General features: G+C 39.9%; 1 protein-coding gene across 1 annotated transcript in view; it reads left to right on the forward strand.

The window, feature by feature from the left end:
- The window catches only part of LOC100690016 (serine/threonine-protein kinase WNK1), a 93,685-nt gene extending 82,289 nt beyond the window's left edge, over positions 1–11,396 (forward strand). The window contains exons 36-39 of the mRNA XM_025899839.1: positions 3,318–3,359; positions 4,714–4,886; positions 5,287–5,343; positions 5,924–11,396. Of these exons, the coding sequence (XP_025755624.1) occupies positions 3,318–3,359; positions 4,714–4,886; positions 5,287–5,343; positions 5,924–6,349 (698 nt within the window). The 3' untranslated portion in view covers positions 6,350–11,396. The remainder of the gene's footprint in view (positions 1–3,317; positions 3,360–4,713; positions 4,887–5,286; positions 5,344–5,923) is intronic.
- The last annotated feature ends 7,673 nt before the right edge of the window (positions 11,397–19,069 follow it).

Here is a 19,069-nt window from a genome sequence, read left to right on the forward strand (position 1 = left end):
TTGTAGGTGCATAAAAAAGTAAACACTATAAGATCTTACTGCAGGACACAAAATGTTCAGACAGCGATAGTTCTTCACTCCCAGATCTTGCGACAGTCATCTTTACATACTATTTCTTCATTTGTAATCTTGTTTCTTTCTTTGTCTTCCTTGCCAAACATGTTATTTTTTAACTTCCTTGCGCCCTTTTGGCTGCGGGAAATAAGAATCTTTTTACTATAAAAAGGTCAAAATGACTGAAAATGACAGAAAGTTTCTCACTGTCTGAAGATACAGTGTGAAGGCCCTGAAATGATCAAAAGAGAGACTGAGTTAGTGACACTGAGGCTTTTTTCTTTTTTAAACAAGCCCATCTCTCTAATCAAAAATCAGTTACTGTGGCTCTGGGTCATAAAAATCTAAAAATCCAGTGAATCAGAAATTGACAGCATTAGCAGGGAACTAAGTTTTATTAGACCGCTCCAGGTCAAAGCCCTTATCAGTCCTGCTTGATTGATGACAATATGTTGCAGATTAATACTGCAGAAATCAATTTTAGAGCTACTTCTAGCTTCTGCCGCTGCTCCGTCGCAAATACAACAGAAGAGCCGATTGACCAAACATATCTATGCTGTTGCGATAAAGTTTGCTGCATGATGGCAGTTTTTCCGAGGATTTAGGAGGAAAAACTTAAGGATGATGGCTTCATTTGAATTTGACGCTTTAAAGTCAAGTGTATCATATTTGATACATGTTTACAAGTTTTTGTCAGTTTTTGAGACTTCTAGATCATCAGTGTGGTGATATAGAAATAAACTGCACGATTAACTTTTAAGGATGATGTAGCAAATATGATACAAATTAAAACTCATAATTTATACATTGTTTAATTCCCTCACAAAGTTCACTAAACACTTCATTTTCACAAAGTTTGAATTTTCTGGCGATTATTTCGTGATTCAGGCTTTAAAGGGAAAGCTAGTGAATACAGCAGCTAAAATGGATATGGATTTTACAAGCAGCTGCACAATCCTGTATACTGCATTTATACTTAACCCTGTAACTAACTTTTTGGGACGTTATTCAAGCTCAAATAAGCTTCTATCCTAGCAATAATCATTAAAAACATTCTCCCTCTGACCGATTTCATCTTTGGTTCTAATAAATTAGAGACAGATGAGGCCGTTTTGTTTGTCTGCTGGTATTAATTTCAAATCCTGACTGCTTCCATTTCTAACCCTTATTTCCAAGTAGCGAGGGACGGACATGTTGATTATTTTAGCTTTTCTTTCATGCATTTTTCATTTTTTTAAATAAGCAGTTTGTTTTTACATCAATTAAGCACAGTTCAAAGCTTTGATTTCTATTTTACTCTTAATAAAGTGTTTCAATTAAACCTTAATCTGTAATGCTCAAATGTTTTGTGCTGAAGGAACGTTTATGAATGCTTCTGAACCCTCTGCAGCTCAAACCCTGTCTCTCCCCTCCTTCTTTCCTTTCCTCACTCGGTGTCCTCACCGCCCGCTCAGCCGTCCCCATGTCGCTGCATCAGCAGGAGTGGAGAGAGGCATACCTGGGTCTTAGTGGGCTTGAGTTATTCTTGTTCCTTAACATAGTTTTAAAAAGTCTAGAATTGAATTCAAATTCTTGTTTATAATCAGGGTGTGATTTTTATGCGTCCCTTTCATTTTTATCGCTGCACTTTGAAACAGTCTACAGCACAAACATCAGTCTAATTGGGAGCGGATTTCACTTTCAGTGCTTGCAGTCTTTTTACAGTAGAAATGGTACTTCATGGGGCGGGTTTTCATTAAGCTAAAAAGCACCACTTGTTCGTTCATCTTGTTGAACTGCAACTATGCATGGGGCTGCTGTCTGGGACATCCTGCAGACGTTACTCACATACGGTGGTGCAGCTGCTGTGATAGGCTGACAGAGAAAATCTGCTCTAAGTCCATCATTAAAGCAGGCTGTTGTCTAAGTTTGAGATGTAGGATTCTACTGCAGCGGAATATTTATTTAGCCTAACAATTATTTAAACTGACAGTAATCTTTTAGCTTATTTCATAGTAAATATTGAAGTTATGGCACAGATGGATTTGAGTCTTCCTTGTATCATTAGGATTGATAGGATTGTGACTGAAAGCAGTGGTCCCCAACCTTTTTGCACCACGGACCGGTTTAATGTCAGACAATATTTTCACGGACCGGCCTTTAAGGTGTCACAGATAAATACAACAAAATAAAATTATACCACCAAGACAAAAACTGTGGTATTTTGTAAATTTAATAATAAACGCGAATTCACTGTGTAATTGTGTAACTTTATTAGCAGCGTCCTCCTGAAATGCGCCAACAACTTTGAGAGTAACATCCTGCTCTCTCCCCCTTAATGCTGTCTGGTCGCTATGGTAACGTGTAAATATTTCTTTCAAAGTAAGACACGCAACTACAACACGGGAAAAGACTCAGGGAAACCATAAAAACTCTGAAAACCATAAATTTCACACCCGAGCCTCGACTCGCGTGGCCCGGTACCACTCGACCGGTCCGTGACCCGGGGGTTGGGGACCGCTGCCTTAAAGCACGAACGTGATGCTGAGAATTTTGCACGTTAATTTAATAAAAAATACACTACAGTATTCTTGTAAAAGCTCTGGTTATGTTAACGTTCATAATAATTCTATAAACCAGAATCATTTTTTGCACAAATCCCACCCTGTTTATAAAAGTCTGAAAATCAAAGTGGATTACAATATTTGACCCAGGTGTGGTAAGGCCCTGTGAGCTGCAGAGAGTATCAGAATCACAGGTTTTGGTTTGCCCATAAGCATCTTAAAGCCACAGTACGCATTTATGGCACATGTGGCTGTGTGCAAAGGCAAATCTGGGTGGTGTGATATTGTTATTAAATTGAAAGTAAAGCAATATCAAGAGCTTTGGTTAAAAAATATGTACACCTCAGGGCTAAAAGTAACTGTCGACTAAGGTCTGCATATCTGTAGAAAATTGTCTGTGTATCTTACCGTTGTCAGGAAATGCTTTACTCGTTTGTGTGGTTGTACATTAGAAAATAATAATAATAATAATGATAATGATAATAATAATCAAGTCTCCTCCACTATTTGCTTTGTGTTTCTGGGGTCACGTTAAATTGTGTGACAGGTTTTTAAGATGTTCCTGGGCAGCTCAACACCAAAGTCTTGTTTGCTTCAAGGTCACATTATTATGCTTATACCTGTCACAATGTGCATTGTGTTTGGTTGTTGTGTGTTGTGGGCGGGGCTTAACTCTGACTCTCTCCCGATCCCTCCAATTGTTGTCTTCCGGCCGCACAGGGAAGATGGTGAAAAAAGTCTGCCCCTGCAACCAGCTCTGTAGTAACTATCTCTCTTTTTGGTCTTTCCTCCCTCCCTCCATCCATACCCCACCCCACCATCCTTGCACTTGCTCTCCCACGCTTCCTCCCGCCTTCTGACGCCCTGTCGGTTACAGCTCTGACCCTCTGCCAGATTTGAGATCCGTTAACTTCAGTTATTTCAGCTGCTGCGTCTAAGACGAGCTTTGCAGTTTTGATGACGACGTTTCAGTGAAAGTCCAGTTTGAGGGCTGAAATAACTGAAGTGTGTAGCCTTAACAGATCTAAACTGACAGTGCATGCACCTGCAAGCTCTCCCTCTCTCTCACACACACATATAATGTGCCAAACACGAACACATACAAGCTGCCCCTCCCCTTCCTCTCCTCCCTCACCATGGCTTTTGGCCTGGACTACATAGACCAGAATCCCATCCTGCTGCAGTCATTCATGACTCAGCTTCTCCTCATTCTTATTTTCCTCCATTTTGTTTAGCATGACATGACAGTTTATTTGTATTTATTTTTGTCAGACCAACTCTATGATCCTTGACAATCCTTGCATATTCTGCCTGGTCTCATTTAATATCTGATATGAACAAATCATGTAAATATTTAACGCTCATGCTCATTCTGCTGGCATGGCTTTGGGATGATCTTGTATGCAAAGGAAGTGCATCAGCTTCGTGTGATTATAAGGGTAATGTGCAGTTATGGGGATGTTTAAAACATAAGTTTAAAACATTGAACACGGTGTGGGGAAGGTTCTGGTGTCATATGAAGTCTGTGTGCTCTTTAACACACAGATGCCAAGAAAGCCAGCCTGCAGTGTGTGCTTTTATTTGGAGTTTAGTCTGCATTAAGTTGGGTAGTGGGTGAAGAAAAAACACAAACATAATACTTCCTGATACAAAGCTTGAGCACCATCTAGTGGCTGGGAAATGTACTCAGAGTTAAGAGGTACACAGGGTCACTGCAGGGGCATTTTGAATGAGACTGTTGCTCTACAGGTTGTCCAGTGTGATCTGATTCCTTGTTATAAATAAGATATATATATATATACTATAAAGGGTTCAGCATTTATACTAACTGCCAAAGTGCCCTTCCTCTGCTATCATAAGTTGTCTCTTATTCCTGTTTATCATCATGATCTCCATCATTAAAACTAAACAATGCAGTTCTGTGACCATGTCGACATGCTGAGCTGCCCTAAACCTCCTGACCTGACCAACCTCTGTCTGCCCTTTGTGGTTAAGACAGAGCCGCCTGCCGCCAATCACAATCATCCAGATAACATCAGCTTTGCCTCACCTTTTAAACATTATCTCACACTATTTGCTATTTTCCCTCCTCCCTTGTCTCTGTCTTGACTCTCAGGGACTAATAGCACCAATGCAGTGAGCGGTTCAGGTGGTTTGGGTCAAAGCCAGGGGGGTTCTCAGTGTCTGGCCCCCAACATGCCAGCCCCACACCAGAGGAAAGGAACCTTCACCGATGACCTTCATAAACTGGTGGACAACTGGGCCAGAGATGCCATGAACCTCTCACAGGTTTAGTGCTGTTTTTGAATGTATATTTTAAAACATAGCGAGAGTTTTCATATCAAAGAAAAAAGGTATTTTATCAGTGACTCAGCAGGTCCCATAGTTAGTTCTCTAGATATGAAGACAGAGAGGAAAGAGCTTAAACTCTAAAACCTCCTTTTTAGAAATGCAGTGTGTTTGATCTGTTGAAGAAACCTGATCCAAGGCCTTTTGGATCTATACAAAAAGTGTTAGCCATAACTTTATGCTATTAATAAAAAACCCTGCAGTGTTAATCTTAAGAGAAAGGTCATGAACATGATAAATATTTTTTCTGTTATCAGTGGACATGGAAGCAGTTTTTTGTGATTAATTATATATTACATCAGTAAGTTTGTACAGTGAATTAAATATTGAACTTTTTCAGGGTAAGAGGAGTGCCAAACAGCTGCAGCAGGCTCCGGTGCAGGGACACAGCTATGAGGTTAGTATTAAAAAACACCACATCACATCATTTCTGGACTAAACTCTTAGAAAAAAACAAATAGCTGTTTGATCCCTGCCTGCTTTACTACATCCAGATTTCTGGATGATGCGTTGTTCAGTTAACAACTGATCTTTTGGTGTTTAATTAAACGCATTATTTTGGATCATGTGCCATTTAAAACCACAATGGATAAAAAAGAATAAAATTCTTCCCTCTAAAATTTACAAGTTATTATATTACAATTTGATATTGATTTTTCAAATTGATACTTTTTACTTTTCAGACATGCAAATTCCTACAAAAATGTTTTGGATCTTTAATTATTAAATTCCAACTGACATGAAGCAAATCTGCTGTGTTGGTGGTGCAGAGAATAACACAGTTTGTTTAACTAAGATAAATGTCGCATGGCTGTATTTTGGGGGGGGTTTTAACTTACATTTTAAGCAGGCTTGGTTAATAATTAATTTTAACTCCTTGAAAGACATCTTTACCTAGCATAGAGAACTATAATCAAATTATTTAAGAGAAAAATGCTTAATTTTGAATTTTGAATGACCTTTCTCCTCCCCTGCAGGTTATCCAGTCAGCCAGTCTGGGCAGGAAGTACTCCGCTCCCAGCCAGCTGTGTCCCAGCAGCATAGGTGGTTCAGCCCACATCCCAACAAACTCCAGCACCGCTACCTCTCTGGCTGCCCGAAAGGGCTCTTTATGCCACCCTCCTGCCTCCTCCACTCCACCCCAACCCCAGCTTCCCCAGTTCATCCACTACACCCCAACTGCTGCCTATAGTGCACAATGGTCTGGTCCGGCTCACAGCCTGTCCACCCCACACCAAGCACCAACACAGCCTCTGCTGGTCAGTACTTCCCAGCCCCTGGGCCCCTACCCCACGCCACAGGGCCAGATTACAGGCCAGGGGCCACTCCAAGCTTTCCATCTGACCAACACCCTGCAGAAGTCGGTCAGTAACCCGGGAGGACCCAACTTGAGGACCACGTAGGGCTCAGAGTGAGGGCCGGTTTAAATCACGGCCTGAGAGGACTGGTGTGAAGTGGAGTGTTCATCGCTGGATTGACTACAAAGTGTGATTTATTTTTATTTTTGTTGGGAGAGGGGGGGGTTCAGACGGGGGTAGGAATTAAAATGTGCATGAGAAGCCATCAGAGAAAAGAAGTGCAGCCTTTCTGCTGTGGGCTTGTAGCAAAAGAAAAAGACTCAGAGTACAATGATAAAGGCCAAAGAGGTTCCGACAGGGTGTGTGGGCTTGCTGTCAATAATTGTCTGCATGTTTGCTCTAATGGCTGGTTTACACTTGTTGGATTTCACGCTCTGACATGAGTTAACATATCTTTACATAATATGGGTTAGCGAGTCGTGCTTACTAGACAGAAGACATCACATCAGGCTCAGGAGGAGGAAGAATGTGATAGCCAGCTTTTACAAAATCCAACTTGAGCCCTTCTGTCCATGCAGTACCTTTTCATCAATTCCTGCTGGTACTGATTTTAAGGCCTCTGCTGTCCATGTTTATCAGTCTTTGCTAGAAATCCCAACAAAAAAACTTGCAACAATGCATTTCTTCCATTGGGGCTGAGCATTGCTAGTCCTCACATTAACCGATATTGTTGCTTAGTGTTAAGAATCAAAATCATCAGTGTTTCTGACAGCAGTTAGCATTCTTACAGCATTACAGGAGGAGATGCAAATGGCAGCAGATAGAAGGGTGAGCTGAGAGCAGAAGATGAGTCCGCATAACTCGAATCGAATGTTTCAGGAAGTCGTTTGGAAGTTGGAGAGCCTTCCTAACCTTTAAAAGCACAAAGCGAATCAAGATTAAATCAAATACATATCGAGACTAGATGTAGCCCAGCATCTCCACCGTCTTCTTCTCCCCCTCCCCACCACTTAGTGTGACAAAGTATTCAAGCAGGTAGAGAGATCATCATCATCAGCTTCCTGTTTCAGCTCACTTTATGTCAATGGGGGTCCCAAATGGGCAGAACAGATGCTTCACGACTTCTTTCGTCCCTCTCTCTTCACCTCCCTGTTGCCATTTGAAGCAATAACAGCAGAAACCTTTTAGAAGAGGACAAAAAAAGCCCAAACACAAGAGAACTCAGTGTGTAAAAGTGACCTTGTTATCAAGATAATGTCCATGTACAGTTTGTGTCTGTTTTTTTCGAATGTCTGCTATGATGATTCCATTTTTTTTGTGTGTGTCGTTGGGTTGGTTCCCTTGTTGCCCCCCCCACCCCAGCTAGCAATCTGACGCATACACATTCACACACCCACGCAACTCTTGTGACATTCATATAAATACACAAAGCCGCATACAGTCATTCACAGACTCATGTAAATACACTCACGCATTGTTGGAGGTGTAGCAGCCATCAGACTCGTGGGCCGTGCCTCAGTTCTTAGTGTCATAATTAGGTCGGTTTCAATATCTGGGTTGAAATGCAATGTACATTATTGTCATAATTATTGTTGTTAATGATTGTTCTATTTAAAAACAAACAAAAAACAAAACCGTGTTCTGTCAATGGACCTGTTATATGTGCACATCGCTGTATGATGTGGAGACACTGTGATTATTGTTGTTTGTTATTAGCAAATGTTGTTGGACAACATTAGTTTTAGGGTGAATTTAAAAACAAAAAAAAAGCATATGTAGAATAGTTTTTTGGGGTCCTTTCGCTTTCAATTCACAGCTTTCCACAAACTCATTTTTGGAGATCGGTAACCCCTCTCTCTCTCTTTTTTCAATAAGCGTCCTTCTGTCAGTTTACTGAGGACACACTTCCAAACCAATGCCTTACCAACAACTAACCAACCGCTATTTCAGGTCATCTCTATAAACTGGGTGAATTGAAAGCCGAAACTGACCTGAGTATAAAGACAAACCGGAGTTAACGCCAGGATAGTCGATATTTAGATAATAAAGTAAAGCTAGCTATTTTTTTCTTAATACAGTACTTATCTATCAGACACTTTAAATAGCCCTCCCCTTCCCTTTCTCCCCTGGTTTTGTTAGATGAATGTGAATGTATAAAAACCAATGGTGTCCATTTTTAATGTACTTGAAAAAACAACAACCCTGTCTTTTATTTTCGCTTGTCTTCGCTACCCCTGACCCCTCTAGAGCCTCCAGCGATGGCTGGAGGTATTAAACTAGTGCCTTGCTTCCTTCCTGTTGCTTCTCCATTGGAGGTTAAAGTGAGCACATTGGACAGAATGTGTGGAGGATAAAAGGGTGTTGCTGTGAAGTTTAGCGGAAGAGGCCTGCAGTGTATATGTGCGCGCATGTTTAGGCCGGGTTGTGATGAATCCTCCCGAGTGTATTTTCTGCAAAATGGGGAAATTTGGAGTGAATTGCTCTGCTGCCGTTTGAACGAAGGTTGAGATTGACGTCAAAAGACGGAGAAAGGCCACCGTTTGTTATCAGTGTTGTTTCTATTGCTGTATATTATTAATTTTTTCTTCAGTTTTAAGGAGGGAGTTTATTGAAGATTGTATTCGAAGCTTGGACCACTCTGTACTTTGACCCGAGTGCAGCATACTTGCGGGGAGAGCATGCCGTGGTACAGTGACATAATGTTCTTTTTAATGTGAGATCAGCTGAAATTAAAGACTTGTTTTAGCTTTCTGTCAGGATTTGAAACTCTGAGGCCATCAGAACTAACCAGGAATGTGATATAGGCCATGATGTCGCACTCTACTGTCAGATAAATTTTGGTTTACTGAAATATTGTGAGAAGCGCAGGCTAATGGCCCTGTTTAGGTATGTCTGAAACCCTGTTTATACTTGGCGTTTAAATGTATCTGGAGGGATCAGATCACATGTGGATGTGGCACTAAATATAAAAAGGACCACCAAGGCACACTGTGATAGGCTGAGGTAGTCTGCAGTGCATCAGGCCACTTCTTTGAAGTGTAAACATTGTTGTGCCCTGATGCGTCCCCATCAAGGACTTCAGAGGAAAGCATGTAACCAGTGCAAGATGTACAGTATAGGTCCTTTTTCCTCTTGTTCTGCCTCCTTTGCAAGTCACAAATGAATTATCTGTGTTTGTTTGCTAGCCTTTAACTATCTAGCAGAAGTCACATATACAGGAGGTATCCAAGCAGTCAGCTGGACACTTTCAGACACTGTAAACAACAGCTGTAATCTTGTGATCCGGTCACCCAAGATGCATTATTCAAACCGAGTCTAAAAAAGGTTCGGTATGTCTAAATAAGCAACCTAACACTTGAAAATGCAACTTAAAAAAAAATGTAGCCAAATTGTGGTTGGTCCATATAGATACACTGTGACATCATCTTTTTCTGATACATTTTAAACTAGTTGGAAGTATCTAGTGTTGGAAGAATGAAAGGAATAAAGAAAAACAAGGCAGGACTTTGTCAGGACCCATAAAAATTCTGCAGTGGTGTACCACCATCCTTGCAGCTGGCTTATAACCCACGATGCCATTTTTTATGAGGAAAAATATTAACGAGGCTGCACAATTGTCAGCTGTCTTTACAGAAATTGAAAAACAAACAAATAAAAATCAGCTTTAACGAGTTTTTGAGTGAAGGCATGACAGAGATGATGGCAGTCATGATGATTGATGGATTTAAAGGAGTACGTGCAAGGCCTCTGGCACCCTCTACTGTGTTTTTTTTTTTTTTTTTTTTTTTTTTTTACCTGTAACACAAATTTGGTACAAACTTCAAAGCTTTGCATCTTTCCACTGCTTTTTGCCAGATTGTGTGTAAGTTACTTTGTAAAGTTTGTGCAAAAGAGCATAGATCTTTTTTCGTTATATTCCTTGAGAAAAATAATGCGACATTTTTTACTACTAGGCAAGTTTGGTTGAAGCTGTGAATAGTCATTGAGCCACTTTGCTTCTGAGTTCTCAATATAAGCATTCTGTCAGACCTGCCGCAAACTCAGTGCCATTTGATATTTTTTTTTTTGTCAGTGGAGGAAAAAAGTGGCGTAGTTACCTGCTTTAATTCACTGGAGCTGTTTGATTTGCCAGGTACCATCCTGGATCTGCACTTTGCAGCTGCAGATTTGAGGTTTGGTCATATTTTACTGTCTCTGTTACGCAATGATTACAATAAAAGGAATACCTGCTGCGCTGCAATGCCCCTGCATGCAGTATTATTAAAGTGACAGTTTTAATATCAATATCAAACTGAGATTACAGTAGGTTTTGATGGCTATGCCCCTGCTGGAAGTGGGTGCAGTTATTGTGAAGTTTTGGAGTTGTCGTGGAGGAATTTTACTGTGAAAGGCTCGAAAGTTTTCCAGCACAGGCACTCTTATTGTGAAGTTTCCTCGAGTTAAAGTGGAAAAGTAGGATTGTGTGTTTCAGGAGAGGCGTGCACGGTGTAGCAATAGTTTGAACTCGCTTGCATTAGAATCAGTTTCCTGTTGATGTGTTTTCCAGTTTTCACCTCTTCAGGGCTCGCTTACCCTTTATGCTTTCCACTGTAGAAGTGCCCACATGTAAAAAACAAACAAAAGAGAGAGAAAAAAAACAACAAAAGAGATTCTGCCTTTCAGTGCACACACACATAAAGCCACAGTCACAGATACATGCAACTCCTCGCTGTTTTATGTAGCTTGCTCCTGTGAAATGATGTCTCGAAAACAGCAACGGTTTCTGTGAGCGTTGCTGAAAATATGTCGATTTTGTTTCTCGTCTCTCTCGACTCTCACATTTTGTTTTCTTGAATTCTCACTTGTTTTATGTGCCGTTTTACTGTCTCTACCAGCTCCTAATTTAATTCATTGCTTTCCTTTTTCTGTATTGTGGTTGACGTTGTTCAAACGTGGTCGGATTTTAAATAAACAAATATGGAAGAATGAAAGAGAATAACAAAAAAATAAATACATGTAAGGAGTCATCGACAGCCTTTAATGGTATGTTTTGCACTAAGTATAGAGTGTTCAAGCTTCTTATTAAAAACAAAACTTTGCGCTTTGCGCTACAATACAATAAATTTGTTACTTTATTTGTAAAAACTTAATAAATAAAAGTTGTTTAAATGAATGCGAGTGGGGGTTTTGTGTATTATTTGGGTTGTTATGGCTTAAATAGTTTTTCTCTGCCGACTCAAACCTTTCAAGTCTGGATGAGTCACTCCATAAGACAGTCCAGTTCTTGAATAATTATACATTCATTAAGAATGGCTTTTTAACAGCCACCCTTCCGCTGAGACCATTTTTGGTGATGCTGCTACCTCTCATGTCCTGTGTCAGGTCTTGGCTGGAGTTTTTTCCTATTTCTTAAGACAAGACTTTCTACGGAAGAGGATTAGGGCCACTGGGAAAAAAAAGTGGGCACGTCTTTTTTTTCTTCTTTTCCTGAATTCTGAGAAAAAAAGTCAAATTCTGAGATTAAAGTCAGAATTCTGACTTTTTTCGCAGAATTCTGGAAAAGAAGGAAAAAAAAAAAGATGTGCCCACTTTTTTTTTTTCCAGTGGCCCTAATCCTCTTCCGTAACTTTCAGTTACTTTTCATCTGAAGTAGTTTTTTTGGGGGGGGGAGGGGTTTAGCCCTGCCACTTTTTCTTTTGTCCTCCACTTGTCCAGTTTTATCAGAGTTTTTTAAGGCAACACAAGTTTTCGGCTAATAGCTCTCTGGGAATCACCTTATTGGTGCAAAAATGCTATTTTTATTCATGCCCAACTGCATTATCTTTGACATTTTTCATATACTCAACTAAAGAAACAGGAATGATGTGCTTTGCACATTTGCGCAGCAACACAAAATGCTTAAGGATACAATTTACAATCGATTCTTTGTTAAGTTGTCTGATATGTGTACCGAGTTAGGTTCTTTTTTTTAATGTTTGAGTGATTCATAGGTCAAAAAGTAAGGTGCAAGGACTGGACTAAAAATGAGTGTAACGCAGACAAATGTCTTAAGAAAAACTTTGAGAGACCTCAAGAAAACCTGGAGAACTATTGCTCAAAAGGACTTTGAAAATGCAAGAAAGTCTGACTCGTTGCAAGCAAAATACAAAGCAATGAGAGCTTAAGACTTTTGCACATTATTGCAGTAAATATTATTATTCTTATGTTTGTAAATTACAAATTCAGGCAGGTTTGTGTTGTCTGTAAGCAAATTGAGACTTTGTTATTGCAGTACCAGTTCTTGCCATGTGGCTGCAGCACCTAACTGCATTCAGTCTGTCACCTGCAGGTTTTACAATATATACTGGCCTACTTCCTGTTATCCAGACTTTATTAAAGAGCTTCTTGACTCAAATCCAAACAGGAAACAGCTCGTTGTGAGGTGTGAATCTGTGCTTATTATCTGATACCATGGATACAATGAACACTGTTCAGTTAGACCAGAGAGAGAGAGAGGCCAGAGGAAGGAAGAGAGGAAGGAAAATGAGTTTTACCGGTACATTAAGACAATAAATTTCCATCATGCAGTTTTCCTGCTATGTTATGAATACTACACTGCACACAGCAGTCCTACAGTGGGATTGTTGGGATTGCACTTAGCTACACTTAGTCTTTCAAAGCTGGAAGAAGATATGAGGATACAAGAGGTGCACATTTTCAGAGGTATTGTCATTATTTATCTCCTAGCTGCTGCTGTTCGTGCTTGAAGGGGGAGGGCGGCTTCCAATATTCAATCCTGCAGTCTAAAAGCTCGATAGAGGACAGATGGTAAACAAAACAAATTCTGAACTTCATGCACAGCTGGACTATTTACACCACAAATGACAAGGTCTCATATTCTCTCTACAACAGATTACCAAGACTTATCTGGCTTCTTTAAGCTTTGCATCAGATTTTTTTAATCTATTGTCCCCCCAGTATGTACATAAAACTTGTTCGCCAGGTTTCTAATGTCACCAGCTACTTGCTGATACAGATTTAACTAAATAGAGTATATTGAAAGAACAATATAACGCCATTTTATTTATTTTTTTTCTACTTCATGTGGCAGGAAATCACAGACGTGTGGAGCCTGAAGTTTGGGTAGATGGAGGCTTGAGAACAAGAGTGTGTGTGCGTGCACCTGCGACAGAAGCAAATCATTAATTAAGATCTAATATTTATCGTTTTATCTTAATAGTGGTTTAGATGTAAAATGCATTTTCCCCAAAAAACATCTAAGCAAACGAATACATTTTCCTCTCATAACATTATTAACTTAACAAACATACATTTATCAGTGCATATTGATAATTTAATCTCTCTCAGAGAACACAGACAAGTTCAGTTTTCAACAGTAGAATGTTTATTATATCCACAGACTGCTTACTGGTTTATGCTACAGTAACACTTCAAACCAGTAACTGAAGACCGTGACACCAACGATGAACTTGTGATCCCGTTGCCTTTGAAATGGTTTCTTTGAAGACTGGGACCAGAACTGTGCATATTTGTAATGGTCATTAATAGCTGAAGGTGAGGACAACACCATGCCCTACCTATCAAGAGAGGGAGACGCTGGCTTACATCATGCCAGACAGAAATGCTACTATGACTTTAGGCATCAGCTGGTGATCTATTCAATCGTGACCTCGTCAAAATTCATCATCAACCTGATGGACAGTGTAACTTCACTTGTTCACCGGCCCCCTCTGGGTGTCACAGAAGCTCGGGGAGGTCAAGTACAGGTTAGCCAGGTTTGACGCAGGCAAAGACGTGGGAGTCTTCCACGTCATGAACGTTCAATCATTCTATTCCTGGATCTTCTTCTTCTGGGTGGTGAGCTCCAGTAAGCAAGGGCCCAGAGGAGACGGGTGCGGGAGGCTTGCCCTCGACCCCAGCGGATGGCGACACAAACCCCTGTCTCCAGCATTGCCCGATGGGGAGGCGTTTGTTTCAGCTGGGCGCAGCTGAAAACAATTATCATTGCTATTGGTGGGAGATGTGGCAGCCGTTGTTACACCATTGCACCACTAGGCACTCCACCCTTTCCAGGTCTTCGTCACACACTGTGAGTGTGTAACGGCCAGTTTGATGGTCAGCAGAGTCGAGTCCCCGATTGCAAAGAAATACGTTGCAGATGAGTGAGTCATAAGACTGACTCAGATTAGAATATGTTGGCAGTCTGTCTGCATTTATAAATTAGACTGTGCTTAACCTTCACCAGCCTGTCTGAGACTGATTGCAATCAGTCCAAATTGGTGAGTGACGAGATTGCAATCCTGACGGTCACCCAGAGGTTGAGGTGGGTCAGCACCATCTACTTGCAATTGGTTGCTGAAAACAAAATAAAGAAAGAAAGAAAGAAGGAATCACAGATTTTTTTTAGTCACAAGGTTTCCATCCTATTATTACTCCAGTGTGACTGAGACATTATGGTTCCTTTTGATGTCTAAAGTTGGGGGTGCGATGTGGTGATTTTTATTTGTTATGGTAGTTGTTTCTAATTCTTGGTAACATACAAGCAATATAACTCTAGAATTGAACTCATCAGAAAAATCTGATCACTGACTGCTTGGGTGGGCTGGCAGCACGAATAACCACACAGGAAATTGGGTTGTTTGTAACACTGTTCCATTAAAGATGATCTAAAAAGAATGAACACCAGGAAAGTTTAATGACTCACACCTGTTATCAAGAATAGTTTTGAGCTACAGTTCAAGGTAAGTGAGTAATGATATTTTCAGAAGAAAATGAGCTATTTTTCAAAGTTTTACATATATATACATATACAGTGAATTAAAGGTGGTTCAGAGGAAATAGTGTTCAGAAACAATATAATTCCTGATGTTATTATTATCGCCATAATTATAATAACAGATCAAATGAAAACTATACCTGTACTTAGTTATATTCCAAATCTATCCCACTCAAATCTGACCACAGACACGCAAACATACGCATACAGTGTAAACTGCTCACTCACACAACCTAATTGCATATAAATACTAGAAGTGATCCCTTTCAGTTCTGCACACTCCCAAAAAACCCACTTCTTCCAAAATCCGTCAAGCTGCACAAATTTGCGAACAAAAATAAGCTGAAGTGCAGAGCAAACGTGACTTAGGAACATTTCTTTATGCGTGCAGTCTGCTTCGCGTCCAAGAGTTCATTCTGTTGTATGAAATGAGAAAACACTTTAAAGACCAAAGAGGGAGGGGGGAGAAATGGTGGTGAGGAAAAAGAGAAAAGCACGTGTGTGTGTGTGTGTGTTTGCATATGTGCGTGTGTGGGGGTCTTCAGATGTCGTGTGTGGGTGAAGATAGAATTACACAGACTGTACACTGAGAGAACAGCCAGTTCTAGGCTACAGTTTATGTAAATGTTACAAAAATAAACTTCAGATATGATTTTCCCTGCGTGAATCTACAGTCTTTAAGAAAACCCTGCACGCTTTACTTGTTATCTTGCCAGTCAGACTATTTTATCTGTATGCTGAGGAAATGCCTGCCTTGATATTCAAGAAGAATTTTCATATTGCTATGAATTCACACAGATGTTGCTGTCAAGGCAAGGGGATCATCAGCTACCGACCAGCTAACTGTCACAAGTGTCAAATCTTTTATCTTAATTGGTTTGTTGATTCTAGTGATAGTGCAAGCCAGTGCAAGCAGTCAACACCCACAATCCAATGTATGTAATACAGAAACTATTTTGTCTGAGAACTCGTGTGGGGTTTAGTCACTGCAGCGTTTAGAGCTGAATGCTAGCAAACTGATTTTAGATTAAAACTATACCAAAGGTCATGGAAATACATTCAACAGTTCATAAAGCGTCTAACTCTGGACCAAATAGGTGAGATAATGATTGCAATGGGTGTGTCACCTGTGGCTTCTATTTCCTGATGTGCATCTTGAGCCACAGAAGCTTTTTCTGTCAGTGTTTTCAATATTTGTGTGATAGCAGCAAACTCTGTCTTTACGGTGAGAAGAAATAGCCGAAAGAGCACACAGCGTTTACAGCGTCCCGACATTTTTAGGGTTGGGGTTGTAACTGCAGCTGTCAGTTTGACTTCTAGAAACAGTTTCCTACGATGTTCCTGTGATTGTAAAGGTTTTAGTGTAACTCGAAAATGATAAGCAAGCTTTATGAAATAACTTTATATGTCAAGGCTTATCTAAACCACAGGTGAACCACACTGACAACCACAGATAACAAGTCAGCCTAGGAGTCACTGACTGCACCATCAATTTGCAAAGTGCAACCAGGTTAATTTTCAAAGCCCTTCTGGGAAATTTTGCAGCACAAAGCAGGAAGTGGTCATTGTTTGCCGAGCTTTATTAAATGAAAGACAGTTAGACCTTTTCACAAATGACAGCAAAAGTAAATGTGTTCATATAAACTTTATATATTAAACTACAACATTAAGAAACTGTTTAACAATGCCAGCCTTGCATATTGAAAAGTCAAAATGCATGCTCCACAACTAAACAGTTAAACAGATAATACATAAAGCCAAATATTTGTGATAATATAATAACAGAGAAACACTCAGCTCATTAGTATCATGCTAGTGCTGTAACAGAACCTACCAGTGTAAGATAAAGAGCTATTCCACGACAGTTTAAGCGTATATGTTTTTGATAATAGCATAAAAAAACGTGTGTGTGTTTACTCAACAGTGTCACCTTTGTATTCTCTATTACCGCAAACATTCCCTTAGTATATAATCAAGGTCTGTTTCTGTTGGCTTCATGTCACTTTTGGCCAAAACACCAATGGTTTCCTTTCTTTGTCCATCCAGTAATTGTGTATATGTTTAGAAAAGTTAATTTTTGTTTTTAGATAACACATTTTATACCAGAATCAGTCATTTAATTAGCCAACAAGCTGAAATTATATAATAGTGTCTTCAATCTTGCACTTCTTAAGCTGTCAGTTGCTTTCCGGTTATCTTCAGCTGCCCTTGAATAAAGCATTTAACCTTGTAACTACACCTTGGGACGCTACTGAAGTGGAACACCCAAGCCGGCTTGTGATCTGGGTAAATAAGGACTCTTGCCCTGCGGTACTGAAGGCAGGTTAAAGATATTTTTTTCCAGTTATAATGTTGCAGATAACACAGATTGAAACAAGGACAGGAAGGTGAATTTGAGTAGGTTTATTAAAGCTGAAAAAACTTTAAATTGAAATCATGAATAAATAGATCATTTTGTTTCTCGCATTGACAGCGTTTTTTCTAGTTTTAAGATAAATCTCTGTCTTTTTTGGTGCACGAGGAATGATGTTGTAACCTTCCTGTGTTTACCTGTAATCATGTAGCTGTGTAAGCAGAGGCTGCGGGTCTGCACTGGGTGATGTGGGCTCATAAGTGGAGTCGTTAATGTCATTACGTAACATTAAGTTCCCGCTGCTGTTTCCTTTGGTCTGTGGGCAGCTTTTCGCCTGTCCTATCTGTTTATGCAGGGTAAATAGTACCCTAGTTAGTCTGCTGTCCGTGTGCGTGTTTGAGTATTTCAGTCTAATTCTGGTAAAAGTGTGTGTTCACCTGTGCTTTAAAGAACTTTTCCTATGTGTGCTGTGTGTGTTTGTTTGTTTGTGTTGGCTCAAATAGACTAGAGGAGATGGAGCTTGACACAAGCAAACACTGCCTCTATACAGATGGACTTCAGAGTTAGACTTCACTACTAATATAAACAGGGTTATATTGTATTGTAAAATGTGATTTGCATCCATAGTATTTGTCTTTTCATTCTTTAAGACTATTTGTACACATGTAGTTTCAGAAGAGTGTTACATTAGTAGATTGTGTTGAGGATTTCATCCATGTTAGACCATGTTAAGATGTTGCCTCTCTGAACTTTTATAAAATCACAAAATAGTTACCCCAAACTAAAATTGTTAAGACAGGTATTTCAGTTTGCAGAGCAGGCATCATTGGAAACACATGACAATAATTAGGTCAGGATAAACCACTGCAGAGGTGGGTTGCAAAGTGGCTTGCAGGGACAAGCTAAAGCCAGTTAAGTAGCACAAATTCAGCCCTTCTTCAGTCCTCCTCAGGCTTTTTTGATTTTCTTTATTTCACCCTCCACTTGCCAAGGTTAGGGAAAGGAAACCATGATGGGGAAGCTGTCACTGTTGTTACAGTTGTTACGGAAGATAGTTTCTCAGCAAGAAACTATTTATAAAGTGCATGAGAGAGAGGAAATGAAAAATGAAGACCAGGGAAGTGTGAGTTACCTGTTCCAAAGCTTTCAGGTTTCACACATATAAGGAGCAGTGCAAGACTTTTTTTTTCTCTTGAAGAAATAAACTAAATGTATTTCATATCCTGTGTAGCTTCGGAAAGATTCTTACGGTGTGCTTTGTGGTCTTTCGACCCAACAGCTTCCTTAGTTAAAATAAAGTGTTGAAAGTGTTTTGTAAAAGTGTGAAATGACAGGCATAAAACAAAAGGCAGAGGGTGTGAAAGAGCGAGGGGGGGAGCAGATTCACATATAAAGAGTGGAAGAGTTAAAAGCATCAAGCGAGTCCAATCACACTCTAAAAAGAACGATATTAATCATAGAAAATAGCAAAGAATAATACCATTGCTTATGTGGATGCTAAGGATGACGGAGTTTTCTGAAACACAACATTCAGCCTGTACTTACTGGTGTCAAAATACACATTTAGATACACCGATATCCAAATGCACGTCCAAACTAAGCAGGTGTCTGGTTTTTGTGGACGTATGTTATGACACTGGGTTAAAGGAATGTCTCTAAACCAACACTCACTAACTACAAGAAGTTGTGTCATTCATTCACTACAGGTACGGCCACA

This window comes from Oreochromis niloticus, linkage group LG17 (genome assembly GCF_001858045.2).
Source record: "Oreochromis niloticus isolate F11D_XX linkage group LG17, O_niloticus_UMD_NMBU, whole genome shotgun sequence".
Lineage (NCBI taxonomy): Eukaryota > Metazoa > Chordata > Actinopteri > Cichliformes > Cichlidae > Oreochromis > Oreochromis niloticus.